The 21,442-nt window shown below is 44.5% G+C and overlaps 1 protein-coding gene across 1 annotated transcript; it reads right to left on the reverse strand.

The window, feature by feature from the left end:
- Positions 1 to 959: 959 nt before the first annotated feature.
- On the reverse strand, positions 960 to 18,053 carry OPRM1 (opioid receptor mu 1). The gene is made up of 3 exons (XM_037392915.1): positions 17,596 to 18,053; positions 2,419 to 2,771; positions 960 to 1,486 (listed from the first exon to the last, which is right to left on the reverse strand). The coding sequence occupies exons 1-3, from the start codon at positions 17,931 to 17,933 to the stop codon at positions 960 to 962; spliced, it is 1,218 nt and encodes a 405-aa protein (XP_037248812.1). The 5' UTR covers positions 17,934 to 18,053.
- Between the last annotated feature and the right edge of the window lie 3,389 nt (positions 18,054 to 21,442).

A 21,442-nucleotide genomic window follows, 5' to 3' on the forward strand; every position in this document is an offset into this window, starting at 1 on the left:
CAAGGAACGAACCAGGCTTGTGCCTTTTGTTCTTCTTTTTAATGAATTACAGAGACAACTCAAGCTTTTTCTAGTGCTTGTGATGTGCTTGAGTTACTTTCATGAGTATGTTAAGGTTTGCTTTCATGTTTTACCTGATGCTCACTGAGGGATGGGAATTGGAAATTCTCAGGACTAATCACTGGAACATGGATGTTGAACATGTAACAAAAGACCTTCTTTACAGAAGCTAAGCAACAGTAGCCTGAATAATAATAATAAAAATCTATCTCTCTTTGTATCTGCTGTGCCATAAACTCCCGGCTTCTCGAAGGCTTTTTCTACATGGAAAAAGTATATTCTCAGTATATCTTAAACAGCAAAATGGCACAATCCTCCTTAAGATGTGTGTATATATTTTTATATCTCAAAACCCACCTTAGCCAATGCAGATAAAAATCTGATACAAGCCTTTGTCTACTTCTTGCATGTCTTCCAGGACAAAGAAGGCCAGGTAGGCCTTCTTTGTACATCAATCAAAAGTGTACAAGCATAGTTTCTTCTCCTTTTTATTCACTGTTACAATGGGAGAAGAAAGATCTATATTCTGTCCCACTCCTGCCTCCACCAGTGGACAAGGAGTGTGAATAGAGAAATCTGTGATTAATTTCCAACCAGTTCTAAAGCAGTCGCCTGTTGTAAACATCCTTCAAATGAAACACTGTTTTTGTGTGCTTTGTGTATGCATGCATGCTGGACCCCATCATGCAAGGTACCTTTGAAAGCCCTCAGCTTCTGAGCATCAACCATAGAACAATGAGCACCGTGCAGGACTGGGGTTGCTGTGTCTGCATACACCATATAACCCTGAAGGTATTTAAAACTTCATGTAGCTACAAATCGGTATAAACTGTAACTTCAGAATACATGTCATCTCTGAGCAGGAGGCCTGGATCCAGAGATGACGTCTCCACTGCTAGTCATACCTGATGGTTAGTCCTGTCCACAGTGTTGGCAGTGGAAGCATGGTCACGAGTGTTTTGTCGGACTCGGGTGGAGTTTTGCTGCTCAATGGTTGAGGAAATGGGGATGCAGAACTCTCTGAAACACCTTTTAAAATTCTCATCTAGAAATGCATAAAGAACTGGATTAAGGCAGCTATTTGTATACCCTAGAGCAATACAGAAGTGCCAGGAGACAGTCTGGAAAGTAGTTTCTGGGATGTTGACCAGGGCTTTAACGATGACATAAATGTGGATGGGAGTCCAGCAGACAATAAACACTGCCACCACTACAAGAACCATCCTTGTGATTCTCCGTAGGTTCCTGTCCTTCTCTTTGGAGCCAGATAACATGCGAACACTCTTCAGGCGTAAAATCATCAGCCCGTAGCACACAGTAATGATCAGGACTGGCATGATGAAGGCAAAGATGAACACACAGATCTTCAGGAGGTTCTCCCAGTACCATGCAGGGTGGGAGAATGTAAGTGTGCAGTCAATAGAGCCTGCAGAAAAAGGAAAACAGAAGAGAAAAACAAGTGGGTCAGTTTTTCACTTGTTTTTCTTTAAACATTTTTTGTTAAATATGGTAGGAAAATATATGAAAATTTACTAAGTAAACAGGTAAAATGAAGCAATCTGTGACCTGTCATCAGCAGAAATATTGACAGGACACAGTGCTGCAAAACACGTATGACGTGTGAATTAGAAAAAAAAAAGGGTACTGTGTTCTCTTTTGCATTTTATTACTTGGAATTGTATGTATATTGGACAAGAAAAAGAGTTGAATTGTCACATATGCTTAAACTTTGACTCATTTTCACTTTCAGTATAAAACCAGGTGGAAAGAAAGATGGTCTTACTACCATATCTGCTGAGAGTTTGACCATTTCGGGGCAATGGGGAAGAAAATGACATGACCCTTGGTAACTGTGACCAATAGAGGGTTTGGATTTATGTTGAGATGCTGCCACTTCCTGGGAAGTCTTTGAGCACCAGTGATCCAGAACATGCTCTCTGCTCTGTATCGTGTCCTGCCAGACTGTGTGCAACATGTCTATGACTGCCAGCCTCAGCGGGAATATCCTGGGTAAAGCACAGGCTTCTGTGCTATAGGACAATTCATAACCGCCCCACAGCAGAAGGCAGGCAGGTACAGATGCTTTTCCAAATACTACAGTAACTGTGCTGGGGAGCCAGACTCCCACAGATGCACCAAAAGAGCTGGAGCTGCCTGTTATAAAAGACAGATCATGTGCAGTGCTGTGTCCAGTCCACTACAGCCAGATACAAAATTGTTGAAGGGGTCCATTTGCACTGACACCTGCTTTATACAGCTTGGAGATCAGAAGTTAACTCCACACATCTACAATAAAGTGAAACAATGCAAGAGTTTATACATTGAAATACTCCATTTAGGAATCAAAACCAGACTTACCATGCCTGTATTTAGTAGTTGCCATGAACATAACTGGCAGGCCAATGGCAGAAGAAAGAATCCAGTTGCAGACATTGACAATTTTGGCATTTCTGGGGGTACGGAAATCAAGGGCCTTAACTGGGTGGCAAACAGCTACGTAGCGATCCACACTCATGGTGCAAAGTGTAAAGATACTGGTGAACATATTATAGTAGTCAATGGATATAACAATCTTACAAAGGATGGTCCCAAATGGCCATGTTCCCATCAAGTAATTCACACTCTGGAATGGCAGAGTACTTGTTGCTAGGGCATCTGCCAATGCAAGATTGAAAATGTAGATATTGGTGGCAGTCTTCATTTTCGTGTACCTAGACAAAAAAATCAGCAAAGAATGTAAATGACCACAACTGACAATGTTCAACAAAAATGAGTCCAGTGCACCACCTATAAGAAACTTCTGTGAAATGATGGGCTAGATCCTGTCAAAGGTCATCTTTTCTGCTTTTAACCAAACGACCTTGCTATGGCTTATCTACAAGAACATTTGCAGTTCAGTGAAGCATTAGCTAAAGGGTGTAAGGAAGAAAAAGAAAGATTAATATACCTTGTGCAGAGAGAAAGGATACACATAGGAGAAACAATATTATAGATGCTAAAGAATTGAGAAGCTGAAAAAATTGTATTTGTACGTATCAGACACTGTATTAAATGGATAGATTTTCTGGATCTGCTGATGTCATGTCAAGCATCAGAACTGTGGTCTGTAGAAACATAGAGCTCATTCGTAGGTTGTAGAGCAGTAATGACATAATTCCTTAGGGAAAAAGTACCTAAAAGATTAGTATAATTATCAAATCTACTGTGCCTAAAAATCGAGGCTTTTAGACTCTCATTTGTTTATAATTATAGAATTCTAAAATAATTTATAATGATAGCTACTACATTGCTTTATCAATCTCAATGTCCAATATAAGTTGGACAGATGTTCTTTCAATTAAATGAGAAGACAGATGCTATTAACCATATGCATCGAATATACCGATAGCACCACCACCCTGAGTGGATGCTGCAGTCCTGCAGCTTGAGGTAGGAATGCTCAATGTGCTCCCCAGTGCCTATTTCAGCAGGAGGGTCTTGAACCTCCATTGTACCTCCTTCTTCCTAAGTCTGTGCTGCTAACAACCCAAAAAACACTTCCTGAATTTTGAATATGCCACACTTCAATCCCAGCTGAGCATGGGGAGCTTCTTATGTTCTAATTTGTATTTGCATTGCTAAAGGCAGAATCCAAATTCCTCCTTAGTTTCATCAAATTTCTGAAGAGCCCTTCACTCTTGGAGGTCCGTTGTGTCAGCTGAGCAGCACTTGAGATCCACTTGTTATGAGGATGCTATACTTTGGCAGTGGTACAATGAATGTTTCGCTCTAAGTAATGATCCTGGCCATGCTGCCCTGCTGTCCTGACTGCTGCCAAGGCTGCTGGGCACTGGGGCTGCCTGGCTTTCGGAGGGGCAGATGGCTTGCTCTTTTGATAATACCTCCTTCTGTTTCTGCAGAGTAACAAGTACAGGATTTGATCAAACAATTTACAATTTATAGAGTGATTTGCAAGAGGAATAGGCCATTTGAAAAGATTTTTCAGACAATCTGCTGGGGAAGACAAAGTATAAAACACAGTATTTCATGGGTTTTTTTCTCTCTGACTTCGATCTTTTCAGAACATGAGTCAGCTGCAACTCCCGCCCCACCCCCACCCCCACCCCCCCGATGACAGGGCTCTGTAGGGAACACACATTTGGAACTTTTTTGGTAGGGCCTGGAGAAATGCAGACTTCTTACTGGATGCATCTAGATAGCTTTTATGATGAACATCCTAAGAAGCTTGTACTGGCTTTGTTTTCTCATTTTCTAGCACTGTGAATGAGGACCCACTAACAACCCTAATTTCAATTCAGGGTGAGGGTTTTTTTTAATGTTTTCAAGTAGATCCAAGCTCTTTCTTGACTGTTGTCTTGAGAAAGTATGATCTCAAGTATTAAATAAAACCTATATTCTGAAAGTACCCTAGAAACTTTTCTTACAGGAGCACTCCATTTATCCGACAAGTTTCTAATGCTAACTTAGGCAGAGGTGAATGCTGCAGGCATCCATACCTCTCTCTGCTGGGAATTATTTAGAAAAAATGTAGAGGATTGCATTGTGGGAGAGGTACACAATAAGCTGCAGCTCTAAAAACAGTTTGCAGGGAGGAGAAAATATTTTCTGGGCAATTTGCTGGAGAATCTTGCAGGGGAGAAAGAAAATAGCAACATTTTAAAATTACTTCACTATTACCAGCATGAAAATGTTGTACTAAGCCCTCTTTTTGCCATGTCCCCTGCTGCTTATCAAAAATAAATGTCTTCTCTGCAGGTCTGACAACAGATCCAGGACTAGCTCAAGTTGTGTCCAGAGCGCTAACCTGGAGGTTGGATTGCATTGCGAGCAGACATACCCAGCTTGCTCCAGTCTGATCTGCTCAGGCAGCAACTGCAGTGGAGGGGCAGTGGCTCTCAATTCTGCACAGATGAATAAAGGCAGTGAGGATCCTGCACCCTCACCCAGGCTGCTGACCTCTACTCAGCCCTGAGATGACTGCCCTGTTTTTATGGCTGCACAAGGAAGCAGGCTTAGGTGTGCTGCTCAGGGCTGCTGCCATCACACGTGGTTGTGCCACAGTTCTGTCTGGAGAGCCCATCATCAGGTGATAATGATAACATGTTTCTTTTAATATTGGTAATTAAATCCATTCCTGTGATTTAAAGGGAATGCTTGATACAGCAAAAAAACCTCTACATCAACCACTATGTGAGTGACTCTCAGGTTAGCATGACAGAGGACGGGCAGGAAAAAGCTCTGAATAAGTGGAATGAAGTTTGTTCACTGGGACTGGCATGGGCCTTATCCCACTGAAATGCTACATATTTTTCAGTGTTGGTGTCTTGTTTCATTGCCAGTTTAAGCTTAAAAGTTCTTGGACATATTTTAACGGGCTCTATAGGTTATTAATGAAGTATTTTGCTTGATGTACTCTGTAATCTTTGTATTTCTAACCACGTTGTTATTACAAAGAAAGGAAGCAGAGCTTTTATGGTGATAGAAAGCATTTACCTCCACAATTACCTAATAAACAAAAGCCTATTGAAATTCACAGCATTCTTTTCAGTGACATCTATGGGATTTTGGTGTTTCTCTGTACTGAATATTTCAAGATTTTATGAAGGGCATATTTCTGAAAGGTACATTTTGTTAAACACGTATTTTTCCAAATAAAAGTAGATTATCAGTGTTCCAAGGATTTTTTTTTTTGGTACAAACAAATAAATACTGAAGCAATAGTTTAAAAGTAATTTTAACAGCATGAAAAATAGCAGTCTCTCAAAATGGAGCTCTTCAAAGCCTTGATCTTAGCTGTTATTATACCCTTTGCTAAGGTATCAGTCTACCTATTTGAACAAGTAGCACAAACATTTCCATCATCCAGACATAGACGTATATGTGATGAGATTGCTACACTTCAGAGGGACTGGATCTTATATGTAATCAAAGTCACAGTGTATCTGTATGACTTATACCAAAAGTATTGTGTTTATAAATGTAATCTTTTAACAGATACAGTTTTCACACCTTCATTCAATGCCACTAGAGAATCTCAAAATGAACAGATGTTTAAAGAATCTTAAATGCAACTCATGAAAATCTGAATGGTAGTATTTACATTTCATTGAAATTTCAGCATCTAAAACACTAAGTATATTAAATTTTACATGAAAATGAGCAAAGTTGCAAGTGAAAACAGAAGTTGGCTTTGGTCATCATTACTTTTTGTTTTACAACCCTGCAATGAAAGACTAATAGAGCAACATGATGATTCAATTTTTTTGGGGAATATTTAGCTCAATACTGCTTTTGATATATAGAGTAATTAATTATTCTCATAATACTGACGCCCACGAGCATGCCCTTTGTAACTCCTCAGCACATGTTCTGTATCATAAAATATCTGTGTTTATGAAGCATTTTTTTGTTGGTTGTCATAGAAGATAGAACAGATTTACAACAGTAAGAATATACTTTATGTCTAATTCTGTAGGGAAAACTCAGCCTTGCCTTTATCTTCAACCTAGCAAAGCTTTAAAGTATACTTGAAGTTTGAAGATCTGAGCCATAGAGGTTCACTCAACTGGGATTTGGTTGGATATGAAAAAGCAATAGAGAAAAGCATGAGAATCCTACTCAGATAGTCACTAAGTTCCTAGCATTCAAGGATAAATAAACCAGTCCTGAAACGACCTCTTCAACTAGCAGCCCATGGGCCACTTGTAGTTTGCAAACAAAATAAAGGGTTCACCAAACTAACCTAGAGAGACCGCCAGCTCCATTGCACAAAGGGTAACAGCATCTTGAGCAGGAGCCACGAGCACCTTCCCTTCCACCTCACAGTCATGTGACAAGAGATGTAAGCACACTTGTGCCTCTGTCTCTTTCTGCAAGATGTGCCATAGCTTGCTTTCTGGCCAGCCCACTCCAATGGTTTAGTCTCCACCTTAACACCTCCAAAAATGTTTTGAGGAGTCTTTTCTTTTAAGCCTCTGTGGCTCAAAAGTAAAGAATGCATAATATTAAGACTATGTATTTTCTTAAAAAAATAATGAAATTTTTAGTTTTCATCATGTTTTATCTAAGCCTAATAGACACAGCTGGTATACTGACACATGAACCTTTCCCTTCCACTTGTTGGACAAGCTGTTTACATCCCTGTGGACTGCTGAAATATACCATCCTCCAGACACTTCAGCCCTTCTGTACCTGACCAATTTTTTAGCACCCTTGTACCACTAGGCTGGTGCAAAGAAGCCAGAGAGGGGTTCCATGTTTAGCTCAATGAAGATAGTAATACATAGCATTAAAAAGTAATTTGAAAACTGCTCCTATCTGAATAACAACAATGAAGAGAAAAGCAGAAACAAGTTTTTAGTTAGGAAGTGGGCTGACCGATTATAGATTGGTAATAACTACTTTCAGCAACACAAAGGCATGCAAGTGTTTGTCCACAGAACGCTAAGTTGGAGACAAAGAGTGCTTCAACTGAACTGTGTTTAAGATCAACACAAAATGTATGAAAAACTGGCTTAATTGCAGGAGATTCATTGCAGAAAGCAGTCATTCATGAAAATGGTTTGGCTGTTGAAAGAAACAACAGCTAGCAATTAGGTCTTGCAAACAGACAACCTGATAACTCTTGATTCTGGAGAGGATTAGGTTACTGTTTCAAATTCATGTTCTTCTTGCATACATGACTGGTTAAATAATGAAAAATCATTATGTGCATACATTAGATTAGTTGAAGTCTCCTTGGGTGGGAAGATCAAAATATGTGAAGTATGCCTAGTTGAACCAATTTAAATGAACACTTATTTCCATGGCTGTTCTGGTACATCTTGTATATGCAACTCAAAAACAATATGAAAGAGGGATTTTTGTGTGCTTTCTTGAGGTATGAGGTACTTTCAATCTTCATCAAGCCCTTAAAGCTTTGACAAAGGTCATGTCATATTCAGGACGGTCAGGAAAACCCCTCAAAAATGTCTCCTGTCCGCCAATCCAATTAGCATGTCTGACACTGAAGTGAAGTCTCTCAGCTAGGCCATATTCTAGAAAGTACCTTTGAGCTAAAGGGTCTGAATGATAGGCTTTATTGATGGCCATACTATCTTATTGTCATTTTTCTTTCTTTGCTTGTTAGTGGGTCTCTGTAGAGTGAAAGACTCGTACTGTATCTCAGCCACAGTCGTGACGTGTGCTGTGGCAGACTGTTACCTATTAAAGTTTTGAAGTCATATATATTCTGGATAAGCCTAACCTACCTGTCTGGAAACGTATGATTTAATCAGCTTCAAGATTTAATCTTTGATTTTTCTATTTATGGGTACTTCAGAATGCTCTTAAGCCACTAAATTCAAGCTCTAGGTACAAGCACCATAAATTTGTGTACAATCCTTACACGTTATTAGGGGGTCAGGCCACCCAGACTGGAGGTACCACACTGTGGTTAGCAATCTACTCATCTTTTTGATTAATTTTCCTCTGAAGAGATCCTATACAAGGATATAACTTAAAAATAATAAGCCCTCAGGGGAAATAAACTAAAAACAAATGGACACCACCCACCCACCCCTGCAGCAGGTACATTATAGCAGAAAATGTTCAGCCTTAGTTACAGTGAAATTGTGCAATTTGCAGCACATTCACTTGCTGCACTGATCCTGAGTTTGGGGTAAAGAGCTGAACTGGGGGAAGGGAGGAAGGCTTCACTGCCTTTAAGAAAGACAGGCAGTGTTTGTTTTCTCCTGTTAAAACCCTGCATCCTGGCTCCCTGCACGGTGCTACCTGGTCACTGCTGTGACCTGTGATAGTGGCTTAATTAGAGAGATGAAAAAACATACAAATACCAAGCATCACTTCAGGTGTCAAGGCATGACATAGTAAGGGAGCGCAGTAGATGTAAATTTACAAGGCCTAGTGATTTGTCATAGTTGGTCAGGAACACAGCAAGGCCCTCACATACATGGTGCTGGAGCTGCCCTCCTTCCTCACACAACGGCGAGGGGATGCCCGTTTTCTGAAGGAGTCTGAATATATGTGCTGAATTTGGATCTGAACATAGGCCACATCACTGCTGGACTGTAGCTGCTTCAGCTGATGCCTCTTTTCTCCCTAATACTTTGTTTTCCCACTGCCAGGTTCCCTTTTCACCTTATTCTTCTCCATAGCACACATGAAATTAAGCCCAAATTTCACCAAAGCTTACTTCCCTCGGGTTACCTTGCTAGCATCTTTGACTTCCCAGCTTTTCCTTTCCTTGCAAGGGGTCAGGATCAAGGCATGTGCAGATCTATCAGTATTTGCTTACAGGATCCCAGCAGGAGAAGTCAGCAGGGCACACTGGCTCAGGGCACACCGGCCAGGAAGCACTGGCTCAGGGCCCTTTCTCAGGTACTCAGAACCAATTAGCGACTTCACTCCAGCCTCACCATTGAGAGCGGGAGAGCTAAATGAAAGCCTAAAAAGGCAGAGTCAACTTTCTTCAGACTGTGGTACCAGTCTGTTTGGGAATGATGTGGCACCAAGAGAGTTGGGAGGGCATCCGACTCATCCTGTTTTCAATTAGTTACAGCCCCGTGTTGGGCTTTGGGCTAAAATTCACTTGTTGCTTTATGGCTCTTCCAGCTTTGTTGCTACTGGAAGGCATCATCTAAAGGTCCCCTTCCTGATATTTAGTTTGAATCAGTGAGTTTAGTCCCTCCCCAGAGGAAACAAAACAAGCTTCTTTCTTTGGGAAAATTCGCTATTTCGGGGAGGAAGGCTGGTCCCTTCCCTTGATGTCTGACTAAGAAGATTAACGAGCAAGGAGATTACTTCGGACAGAATACACAAACTCCACAGTAGTTGCAGCAGCTAACTATTTTATTATTTCTCACTTATTATTTTAATGCCTTTTTTAATTATATGTACATGCAAAATATCCTGGCCAAAATCCATACAAAATAAAGCTGATGTCACACATTCTTTCTTTTTTCCAAAAAGGGGAGAGGAACCAGACAAGAACAGCTGTTTATAGGTTATTCATATCAATTTGCCACACAAACATTTAAGATGTTGTAATACCTTAACTCCTATTATCCTCATTTCTTTTTCTTTCCCCAGACACCATAAAAAGCTACTTTACGATAAAAAGAAAATGACTAATATATATGCCTCAATGCCCAAACAGTCACCTGCTGGTACACTTCCCTCCCTTCCAGCCTAGTTAAATGGGGGAAAAATTATCTGCCAATTATTCAAGGGCTTAATCTGGCCTTTTTGTTAAACCAATTTTAGCTGAGTCTCTGTTTGCCTAGTGCTGAGGCATATATATGGGTCTCCAGTAAAGGCTGCTGCTTTCACAGTTATTGTGTAACACCTCTCTCTGAAATAAATCAAGGCTGCTAAAAATCCTACCTCCAATATATTGTCATTATCCAGCAGTGGGTGCTTATTGCTGAGGTTTTTGCTTTGCTAGGAAGACACGGAAAGGAAAACCGTCAGTGTCTTCAACTTCACTTTCTCCCCTCTGCCTTCAGGGAAGCGTATCAGAGAGTAAAGCCACTGACTACACCTATGATAACTGCAGTGACATTCTTCTAGGGAGGACAAGTTAGCAGCTATTTCCTGTGGTTTCCAGGTTCTGGTTCCCTCCTCCTGATTTATAGGTTGTTCACCTCAGGTGAGGACTGTGCATGAAAGACCCCCTGCTCAGCAGGGAAGCTGGCAGGGAAGCCTTTGAAGACAGTTTTACCACTAGTAGATGTGAGATCCTCAAAGGTGTGATGGGGAACAGCAGTGATAAAATCCCCCCAGGTCAGAGGGTGTCAGGGAGGCAGCACGAGGCTCGAGGCAAGGCCACAGACTGTACACATCAAAGTAACACTAAGTATACAAGGTATGATGGTCTCTCATACAAGAGGTTGGGATCTTCTAGTGAAGCGGTCGAGTGTGATCTGGAAAGGAGTGACAGAGGTGAGACAAAGGGACTGGAGAGAGAATAAATGTGGAGGAAGACTTGCCTGTGATGGGGGGGCTGGGGGGAAGCAGGTGATGGTGGAGGCAGGTGTGCCAGAAAGGTGTACAAGTATGTGTTTGGAGAAGACTGGACCTAAAGTACCAGGAATCATGGATTTAGTCTCCACATGACAAGAATGAGATTGTGTCTGAAATTGAGGCTTTGAGGGAGGTACTGAGACTATCATCTTATGAGAAGGATTTGGGTAACTGGTTTCTTGGATGATTTTTCTAGAGAGGCAGCACATCCCAGGGCTGAAGGTTAGCACTGTGCAAGGGGAAAACAAGGCAAAGATACCCTAAATGCTGCTCCCTGCCCCCTCCCTTAAGAAAGAGACTTCTCTCAGCTGGAACTGCTCCATACAACACAATGAGGAGGAGAAGCTCTGTTTTACACAAACATTTGCGTTTTGAAGTTTTTTTCCTGCTCTGAGATACAAGATCTTATAGCTGCTAATTGAACACTTCTCAGTAAGAAGTTGGGAAAAAAATGCTATTTCATGTATTTCACAGTTATTTGATTAGCTCTGGTCTGTCATCACTACTTTCATTCATCGTGTAAATTCAAAGGGAAATATAAATAAAATGTGGACGTGTTTAGCATTAAATAGATGAATGAGAATGCTACTTGACACAGCTAGGCTAAGCTGTGGAACTCCTTGCTAGTGAACACCATTAAAAGCCAACTTCCAAAAGGGGCAGGGGCTTTGAAAATTAATGATCTTGAAAGATAAGATCCCCACTTATAATATCATAAACCCAAACTTCATAGTATAAACCCAAGAAGGCACAGATGGTTATAAAAAGAACTTTGTTTCAGATCAGGCTAACCACAGAAATTCAGAAAACAGCTCCTTTCAGGTTTTTAAAAAATAGCTATAGTGAGTGGATTTGTATTTGGAAAAGAATCATAAAGGATTAAAAAGCTGTTTTCACTTGGAATCATAATGAAAAGAAATAATTGTTTAAAAATGTCCATTAATCAGGATCTCTACAGCATCCATCTTAGAACACCTAATCTTAAAAATAACCAACTCTAGAATCTTTAATAATGTTTCAGAATTCTGAAATTATACTTTAGAGAATTTGTTTCAAAGTAGCTTTGTTTAGAAGTGGTAATATTTGTGCCCTTTTGTTTTGAACCTTATATTTGACTCTGATGTTTTGGGGACTGCTGCATGTTTGAAATGTCCACAAAAAGCTACTGAATAAATGCTGATGGAAACTGCAGGTCAGAAAGTCTCTCTGCAGTGTAACAGACTGTTAGAAGGATTCTCACACAGTGATGCCCCTGTTTCTTCCACTCTTCAACTAAACACCAGCTGCTGGCTATGGTGGGAAAGAGGTTAGTAAACCAGACTATGATTCTGAGATGTTTGGGCGTACATTATGTCATGTTTGAGATTTTTGTAAACATATCACCTTTTGATCTAGAAAAATTATAAAAGCTTACCAACAGTGAAGCAAAAGCTATGCCTCATGATGTGAAAACATGAAATAAAGCAGTACTTCAGCACTGTTAGCCAATTAGCTCATTAGTCATTAGCTTGCTAATAACAACACAATATAAACAATATATGCTTACAACATTTTCTAATTTTACTGAAGCCATGAGAAGTTGATACATTATGACTTATTTTTACAACAAAATAAAAAAAAAAAAAACCAAGAAGTGTCTAACACTTTTTTTTTCAATGGGAGCCATTACCAAAATGATATTCCAGGAAAAGCGCAGTGGGATCAAACAGCTTTTTCAAGAGAAACTGAGTTAGAGGGGATGCCTTTTGCCCAGGAGTGCCCAGTGGTAGCTTCTGGCAGAGCATGGGATCTCAGGCACAGGGGCTGGAGGAGAGTGGGGCTGCAGAGCTCTCGCTCATCCCGCAGTGCCTTCTGCTCCCTCAGGGAGATGGGGGTTATGCCCAGGCTGCAGGCTAATGTGTTTTCAGCCAAATTTTGATCATGTCCATATCAACATAATTTTTCCAAAAAAGAGACTACAAAGGTATACGTGCTGTTTTATCTCTCTGCTTCCCTTCATCCCAGGGGAGGAGGGAGGGGAGCTGCTTGCTGATCAAAAACTGACCCGCTAGCAGAGGTTGGCAAACGTCTATTAAAAACACTGTGCAAACAAGAACACCTGCCTTTCTGTAACGCGGGACGCTGAGGGTCACCCCCTCATTATGCTGCTCGTCTCATTCAGCTTCTGTGCTGTTCCTGCCCCATCTGACTCCTTCAGTTCTGTCCCGAGATCTCTGACTTGTGCTGGTGAGCAGTATCAATTCATAATTGACGTGACTCATTAAGGCTGTTGTGGCTTTAGTTAATTTATTAAAAAATAGCTCTTAGCAATGGGGTGGAACCTTTTCTTTGTAGATAGCGCAACAGGCAGGACACACATTCACACATACAATGCCATCCAAATGCAGAGTTCATGTGGCTGTGGACAGGAAAGAAAAGAATGAATTTTACGCATTTTCTTAGTTTCCAAGTTCCCTGATCTCTGCTGCTACAAGAGATACTGTAGGCCTTCTCCCACAGTGCATCCATAACTCCATGTCACCTTACAAGGAAGAACTCCTGTATTTTAGAAAAACCTGCTTCGCTTCAGCCACTTTCAAGCTTGTGATAACTTTCATTTTATTTCTCTAAATAGACTCTCTCCGCTTCATATGTTATAACTTATTCCCAGATCCCTCACTTTTCCCTTTCTGTGCACATGTATCAGAATATTTATTCCTCTGGTGATACCAATTCTTTCTACAATTGAAATTTCACCCCAAATACTGTTCTACTTAGTAAAACAATTTTCCTGTAGTGTGAGTGAGCCGAGCTGCAGTAACCAAAACTTTCAGTCCTGCATATTATTTCTGGATTAGATGATGTTTCATCTAAGGGTACAGCTTTTTTTTTTTTCTTCCAAAACACTATTAAGAGGCTGTTTTGAGAGACATAGAAAGAAATCTCTTTGTTTCGGAGAGGACTTCTATCCTTGTTTTATTTTTTATTTTTTTTTAAAGTAGAGTAATAATTTATGCTGATGAAACAAGACATTTCCTTCCTCCTGATAAGGATAACAGAGAAGCTGAGGCCCCTTTGTTTATGGTACATGACAAAAATTAATAGCAAAGCAATTAAGGACTCACTCTTGACTCGAGTGACTTTAGCGGCTGTTGGTGGAATTACAGTCCCCTCAGGGCTCTTGGCACCATGGAGGACTGGGACCTCTGAGAGCTATTCCTTTCTTCCAGACCGGCAACGCCAAAGATTTTCAACTATGATCTATTACAGCTTTCTAGCATATTGCCTTAATCACAGGGCATATTCTTCTTCCTACTCTAATGTGTGACTAATATCCCACTGACTTGACGAGAAAGCTGGAAAAGCCTATAGATTACTGTGTAAATTAATTCAATACCACATGGTACTAATTGTACACTGTCTTCTTGTACCCTGCAGCAGCTAGAAGGAGCATTTGCTGTTGACACAGCCATAACAACACTGTGTTCATATTAGCAATTTACACTTATACAAAGCACATGAGGAAAATAGATAATACAAATTATGTACAGATTTTTCAGATTACAGGAAATTCACGGCTGGCAGTAAAACCTGACTATTACTGCTGTCACTCAGAAGGCATTTTTTTGTACTTGACAAAGGAAAGAGCTCAGTGTTTAACATGGGTTCAGCCTCACACACTACAGATATAACGCATAAATATTAATTCAAGGATGAAAGTATTCAGCTGAACAGGAAACATTTGGGAGAATGAGGAAGGTGGATGAGAATGTGTTAATTACAAAGTAACATGTATAAATTGGAAATCCATGGACCTGCTTTGCATGAAGACCCTGATTTTTGTATGGATAATGACAATACATTTCTAACTCCTGGTTGGACATGTCTGTTTCTGACCCTGTTCACCCCAGCTGGGATAACAGGGTGGCATTGTGGACTGATAGTGACAATCCCACTTGCATGGCTCTGGCTTTAAACCCACAGGTCTGCTTCATGTGGAAAAGTTGTAAAAATAATAATGTTTATAAGAATATATAATCATTATTAAAGAAAATACTTCTAAAGAAGCCAAGCATGAGATAATAGCATGCAGCACACTGATCACTGGCCTGGACTCTGAAAGGTGAGTAGGGGACAACGTTTCAAAGATCTAAGCACCTATCTCCCAACTTCCAGTATTTTCAAGGCAAACTAGGTACCAATATCACTTTATCATCTTATTTCTAGTAGTCTCAATTATTCTCAAAATTAATACCAACGTCAATGTTTTGTTCTTCCTGAACAGGCATAGCGTGAAAGGCAGATAATAAAGGGGAGCTTTATATGATGCCAGATTCAATCCAGTGAAAGACTTGCCTCCTATTTGTAGCTGGATCCAAGGATACATGAATGTGAGCACATATGCTCACCATTTCACCTATGTGCTTATTATATGACTGGGAATACTGTCATGTTAGTATAGCTCGCAACAGGAAATAAATCAAAAAGTTCCCTCCTGCTGTCCAGAGAAACACAGAATCTACAGAGAAGCATAGAAAGGAAATGCATTTTTTTGTTGCTTAAACCACAGATCCTATTCAACCATTAACATGTACTCTTTTTCATCCCAAACTGGTAAACAGCTCCATGACAGTAATTGGGAAGGAACTCTTGTCATACCAAAAGCTGTTCTTGCACAGGAGACCTGGGTTTGGTCCTGCCTTTGCCAAATTCCTGGATGGTTTTGGAGAAGCCACGTAATTTCCTTGTACTTTCCTTTGTAAAATGGAAATATATTTTTGCTTTGTCCTATTGCTTTTTTGGTTTTAAGTTGTAAACTCAGGGAAAGATGCTCTCCTTAGATAGTCATCTAAATGCAAGTGCCTCATTCAATTTGGCTTTGTGGTGCAAGTGTAATTCAATTAATTAATGTAAGAAATATGAGCCTAGTATGGGTTATGCCTGGTATAAATATATAATTCCAGGGACACCCTATGACATATTTCTCTGCTGACAGCTAGCCTGGCTCTGTTAGACTGTACATCTGCTTTTTCTCCCAGAGGACCGCTGAGGTGACTGCAGTCATGCCTCTGTTCAGAAGCCTTTCTGCTTCTGCATCTGAAGATGCAGCGGCATCTTTGCACAGGTAGCATGAATCTTGGACTGACCAAAACCACAGAGGGTAAGAGCCTCTCCCCAGCTCTTTGCACGTAAATCGCAGCCTCTAAAGTATAAACGCACGAGGTTTCTGAACTGCTACAATCTGAACCACTGAGGCGTATTACTTGTGCTCCCATGAGGTCTATCGGCCGCACAGGCTTTGCAGGGTCGTCCCCGCCACACGCCGAAGGCCTCGCCCGCCGCCGCGCCGCAGCAGCCCGGCCCCGCTGCCCTCACCCCGCCGCCGGCGCCGCACCCGCCGCCAAGCCACCCCGCGCCGGCCGCCGGCCTCTGCTCCTGCCTGCCAGCTCCCCGCGGCCACGGCACCCGTGCCCGACGGCTGCTTCTCGGGCTCCTCGGGAAACAGTGTTCCGAGGGAGAAGGGGCGCTGGAAGCGCTGGGGCTGCCGCGGCTGCGGGGGGAGCGCGCCCCAGGGGCGCCCCTGCGGCTGCGCCCGGGGGGCTCGGCGGCTGCTTGCCTCGGAAACGACGGGCAGCTACGAGGGGCGCGGAGCGCGGTCAGCCCCGTCCCGCCGCCCCCGGGAGGTGGCAGTGTTCCCCCACGGAAACCGCCCGCCCCGCCGCTGCCGGCCCGCCCGGCCGCGCCCGCCGCTGCCGCCCGGTCCCCCGCCTGAGAAGCGGGCTGGGAGCGCTCGGTGACAGCCCGCGCGGGCCGGCGGGCGAGGAAGGTGCGAAGTGCTGCAGCACGGCCGGGAAACCGGCATTACGGAGAGCGGCCGCGATCCTGGCGGGTTTATACACGTGTATACGCACTAATGTATATACACATATAAATGTATACGACTATAAACGTCTATATCAAGACTTGAGTTAGAGGATCCACAAACCCGGGCAGAGAGAAGCGTTTAGCAGCGATGCCGTTCACGTTTCGCTTGTGCGTTTGGGAGCGGTGAGGGGAAAGACGCGAGGATGTGTGCCGGCGTCCGTGTGCGACCCCGCGCCCGCACACGCTCACAGGCAGCGGCTAAGGTCCCTTTAAATCCTCCCTCCGCAGCGGACAGCTGCGGGATTCAGGCCTCGCTGGCCACAGCAGCCCGCAGAGGAGCTGCAGCCCGGAGGCTCTGTAGAGCATCCCCGGACCCGCAGCGGTCTCTGGCGGACCGCCCAGCCCGGCCGCTCCTCACGGCCCCACCGCAAGTTTCTCTTCCCCCGACCACCCGCTCCGACGCTTTCTCATAGCCCCCCTGCCCGGCCCCGCGGGGCAGGAGCCCCTCCGCACCCCCCAGCGCGGCCCTCTGCGCGCTGCCTGCCGGAGCGGCGCCGCAGCGTCCGCCATCGGGACGCCGGCCCGCAGCCCGGCTCCCCGCGGCGGGGCGTCCGCCCCGACGGCTGCGGCCGTGGGCTGCGGGGCAGGGCGGGGCGGGGCGGCACTCACCTGACTATGACATACATGACCAAGAAGTTGCCGAAGAGCCCCACGACGCAGACGACGGAGTAGAGGGCCATGATGGCGATGGCCGTCACCACGGAGGGGCCGCCGCCCGCGGGCGCGCAAGGCCCGCCGCCGCCCGCGCTGCCGTTGGCGCCGCCGCAGGGCTCGGAGCGGTTCCAGCCCGCCGCCGCCGAGCCGTTGCCCCAGGCGCCCGGCGGCGCGACCGCGCAGGGTGGCGCGGCGGGGCGGCAGGCAGCGGAGGCGTTGGCGGCGAAGGGGAGCTCCAGGGCGCCGGCGAGGAGCGGCGCGGAGCCGTTGCCCAGCAGGTAGGCGACAGCCATGGCGCGCAGCGGCGTCAGCGCGGCCGCCGGCTCTCCGCGCCCGAGGGCAGCCCGGCGCGGTGCTGGCGCGCTGCGCTGCTGTGGCGGGGCGCGCCGTCGGGGCGGGCGGGCGCCACCGCCTCCCCGGCACCGCGCACCGCCGCTGGGTGCGGGCACATGTGTGCGGCGGGCGGGGCGGGCAGGGGAGGAGGGGCCTGTGGAGGCAGGGGCGGCGGGGGGCGGCGGGGAGGCGGGGCTCGCCCCTTCGCTCCATCGCGGGCCGGCGGGGCACGGGCAGCCCCCGCCCCTCGCGGCCAGCGGAGCCCCCGCCGGGGCGCACCGGGTACGCAGCCGGGCACGGCCGCCCCGTCGCGCCGCCGGCCGGCCGCGGGGAGCGGGGCCGCGGCAGCGGGTTTCCCCTGCCCTGCGGGCGGCACTCGGAAGCAGAGCGCTTCAGGCAGGCCCGTCCCGCCCGCCGCAGGCACCCGCGGCGAACAGCAGGCAGAAAACACCGGGCGAGGCTTTCTTCGCGGGCTAAGGGCCGGGGCAGGGGGGAGATCCCTGCGCGACCGATTAACGTAGCGAGTCAGGGATCTTAACAAAACAGTGTCCTCTCTGATTACAGAGATAGCTGAGCCTTGTCATAAAATGTGGTGAACCGTACGGCTCCACGCGGGGAGGGGTGACTGTGAACAGAATTGTGCTTTGGGAATGACTGGAGCTCAGGGATCCTCAGGATTTTCTCAGGACTTGCTGTCCCGGAGCTCCAGAGATGCGCTCCCCTAGACATTGGTGTGATTGTTATCGGCTGCGATAACACAGATAAGGTGTCAAACCCGTTCTCCGAACTGTACATGCATTGTACCGGGTGCTTGGCTTGCACGTCGCTTTTGTGCATCAGCAGGCTTCTGTGATTGGTTTGTTCCAGATGAGCACAGAGGTGCATCTCCAGGACTGCCTGCTGGATGGCGGATCATTAATTACTAGGGCTTAGGTCTTTTGCTGTCTCATCAGTGAAATCAGAGGGGATCCCTGGTAAGGCAGAAAAAATACTTCTAGTGAGCAGGAAGGTGATAGAGTGGCAGTGATTGCTCCTGCTGCCTCATCATGGACCCACGCTTGGTGTATCTGCTCACCACGTGCAGAGCGTCTCCCACTACTTCGAGAGTGGTAATGGCAGAAGTGGAGAAGGAGCAAGTTGCGCCCTGGCAGAAAGACACAACCCCCCAGGCATTTTAGTCTGAGGAGTCCCTGTATTTCTGTGCCACGAGCAATGGGAACCAGTGCCAGTCAGGGCAGGTAACAGCAGTAGAATCAGACCACACACTCTTCCGAAGTACCTCTGATCATTAGCAGTGAGGAAGGAGAGGGAATGGGAAAGGAGTGTCACTGGACTTTGAGAGGGATGTAGATTTGGGTAATTGGTATTTCTTTTTTTCAAATTATGTACTGTCAAGTCTTACCAGTCATATAGCCAAATGGAAGAAGATCAAGTAAGCTGTTAATGGGCACTTTTGGTGGATAGCATGTATTACTTCATGGCCAGAGAGAGTATTTTCAGCATTCTTTATTGATAGGACAGACCCATTTAGCATTATATTCAGAAAAGAGCTTTAGAATAGGAGTTATATTGTCACTCGAAAAAGTTGTGGACAAGGGGAAATGAAAGCAAGAACTCAGAGATTTCACATGGTTAAGGCCACTGCCTCTTTAGCCCTTGCTGAGTATAGCATGTTTAGTCATACACAGAGCGGGAGGAGCAAGGCTTTAAAACTGGGCCGTTCTCAAAGACTTTCATCTCTGGGTATGTGCATAGCATGCAAGAGCCTCTCTCTGTGTCCCAGCAAAGCCATCAGAAGAGTTTAATGTAAGTCTGGACACAACTATTATTTAGCCCTTTGAATGCACCTGTGCCTGGCTGTGGAAGGAGTGGGGAAGATGTGGAACAAAAATCAAGGCTGCTAGGAGACCCACTCTGTATCTTGTGTCGTAGCCAGAATTGTACCATCCTTGCTGTCAGAAGGGCCTTCAGTGTATTAAAAATGACTGTCTTAAAAAAGCCTAAAAAATAGATGCCCGGGTAAATCTAGTGTTATGTACAGGTCTTTCTTATTAAAGATGAAAGAATTATTATGCCTGATTAAATGAACCTTTTGGCAGGTGCAGATGAAAACTTGGGCTGCAGAGGGGACTGGCAAAAAGCCCTGGGAGTTGAACCTGTTTAAGATAGGCCTCATTAAGCAAAATTCCAAGGTAGGAGAATGGTAGTTAAATACACCTCTTTGCAAAGTTATTACAAATGTTATTTATCAAGGACATAGGCAATACGAAATAAATCTTTACAGTAATGCTTTCAGGTGTTGAAGGACATTTTAAGTATGATAATGCATGAGACCCTTTCTTCAAATAATTTCAGATAATAAAGGACTGTGTAGTCAAGATTCTGCTGAGAAGGTATTTGTGAAGTTGCAGACTAGTAATTCCTTCTTGTGGGTAGTAGTATGGTGCATGAGGAAAAGGGAAATACATAGCTTTGAGACATGTACATTTTAAATGGATGCTTCAACATCAGGTTGGGGTCAGAATCACAACCACCATCTCAAATCAAATTTTTGTTTGTCCCTTTTCCGCCAAAGCACTACCAGTGGGAAAGCTTCCAGGGCTGTAAGTAGAAATGGATGGACTGAAGGCCTGAGAAAGACTCAAGACTTTCAGAGAATTTTAGGATGAAAATAGTTTGAGTTTGTCAAAGACTGTCCTAGGAGAGAGCTGGTTGGTGAGGTCACTCCAATGCAGCTATGTATCTCTATCTCTACAGCTACATCTATATATCACGATATATCTCAATAGCAAAACCAGAGTTTCATGTCAATCATTCACTTCCACCGTCTCCATAAGTCCTAAACTAAATGGAAACCACGTGCCTTGCTTGTAGTCTAGTTAAGAAACTGAGCTGAGAGATGGGTTGATGTGGCATGGCACTTTGTAAAGACAGCCTGTATGCTAGTAGCATCGTGGTGTGACCTGTTTGTTCTAGGAGTAGGGCAAGAAGGGGTCTGGAGCAGGCTGTGCACTCCTTGCTGGTGGAAGTACTCTCTCTCCTTGTGGTGTGTAGTGGTACAGCCTGTGCTGTATCCATGTATTCTGTGCAGAGTGAGGAGTAGGAGAAGTTACAAAAGAGAGGGGAAGGACAGACCGATCTCAGAAATCCCAGAGCTGTTTGCATCATAGCCTTCAACTGGTTCTGAAGTCCTCCAAAGACACATTCTCCTTTCTCCCCTCAAGGATATCCTTAATGTGATGTAGTGATAATGTTTTGGTAGCAGCATTGTGAAGGCTATTTTAAATCAATGCATGATACTAGCAGGCTGTATGACCTGGTTTCAGGTTTGGGCAGAACCCAACTCACCATGCAATGTAAGGAATGTGTAGCCTGGAAAATGCTATTTAAGAATTTACAGGCAAGTCTGTTAATTAATATTAATTTTTCAGTGTCCAGAAGGGCTGACTGTGGTCACAATGGCTGATAT

Source organism: Falco rusticolus, chromosome 6 (assembly GCF_015220075.1).
Source record: "Falco rusticolus isolate bFalRus1 chromosome 6, bFalRus1.pri, whole genome shotgun sequence".
NCBI classification, from domain to species: Eukaryota; Metazoa; Chordata; class Aves; order Falconiformes; family Falconidae; genus Falco; species Falco rusticolus.

Excerpts from the sequence above, each read along its gene's own strand:
- OPRM1 (XM_037392915.1), bottom strand. The coding sequence starts at position 17,933 with ATGGCTGTCGCCTACCTGCTGGGCAACGGCTCCGCGCCGCTCCTCGCC. Across the intron at positions 2,772-17,595 it reads GTCATGTATGTCATAGTCAG|GTACACGAAAATGAAGACTG; the intron begins GTGAGTGCCGCC and ends TTTTTTGTCTAG. Across the intron at positions 1,487-2,418 it reads AACTACTAAATACAGGCATG|GCTCTATTGACTGCACACTT; the intron begins GTAAGTCTGGTT and ends CTTTTTCTGCAG.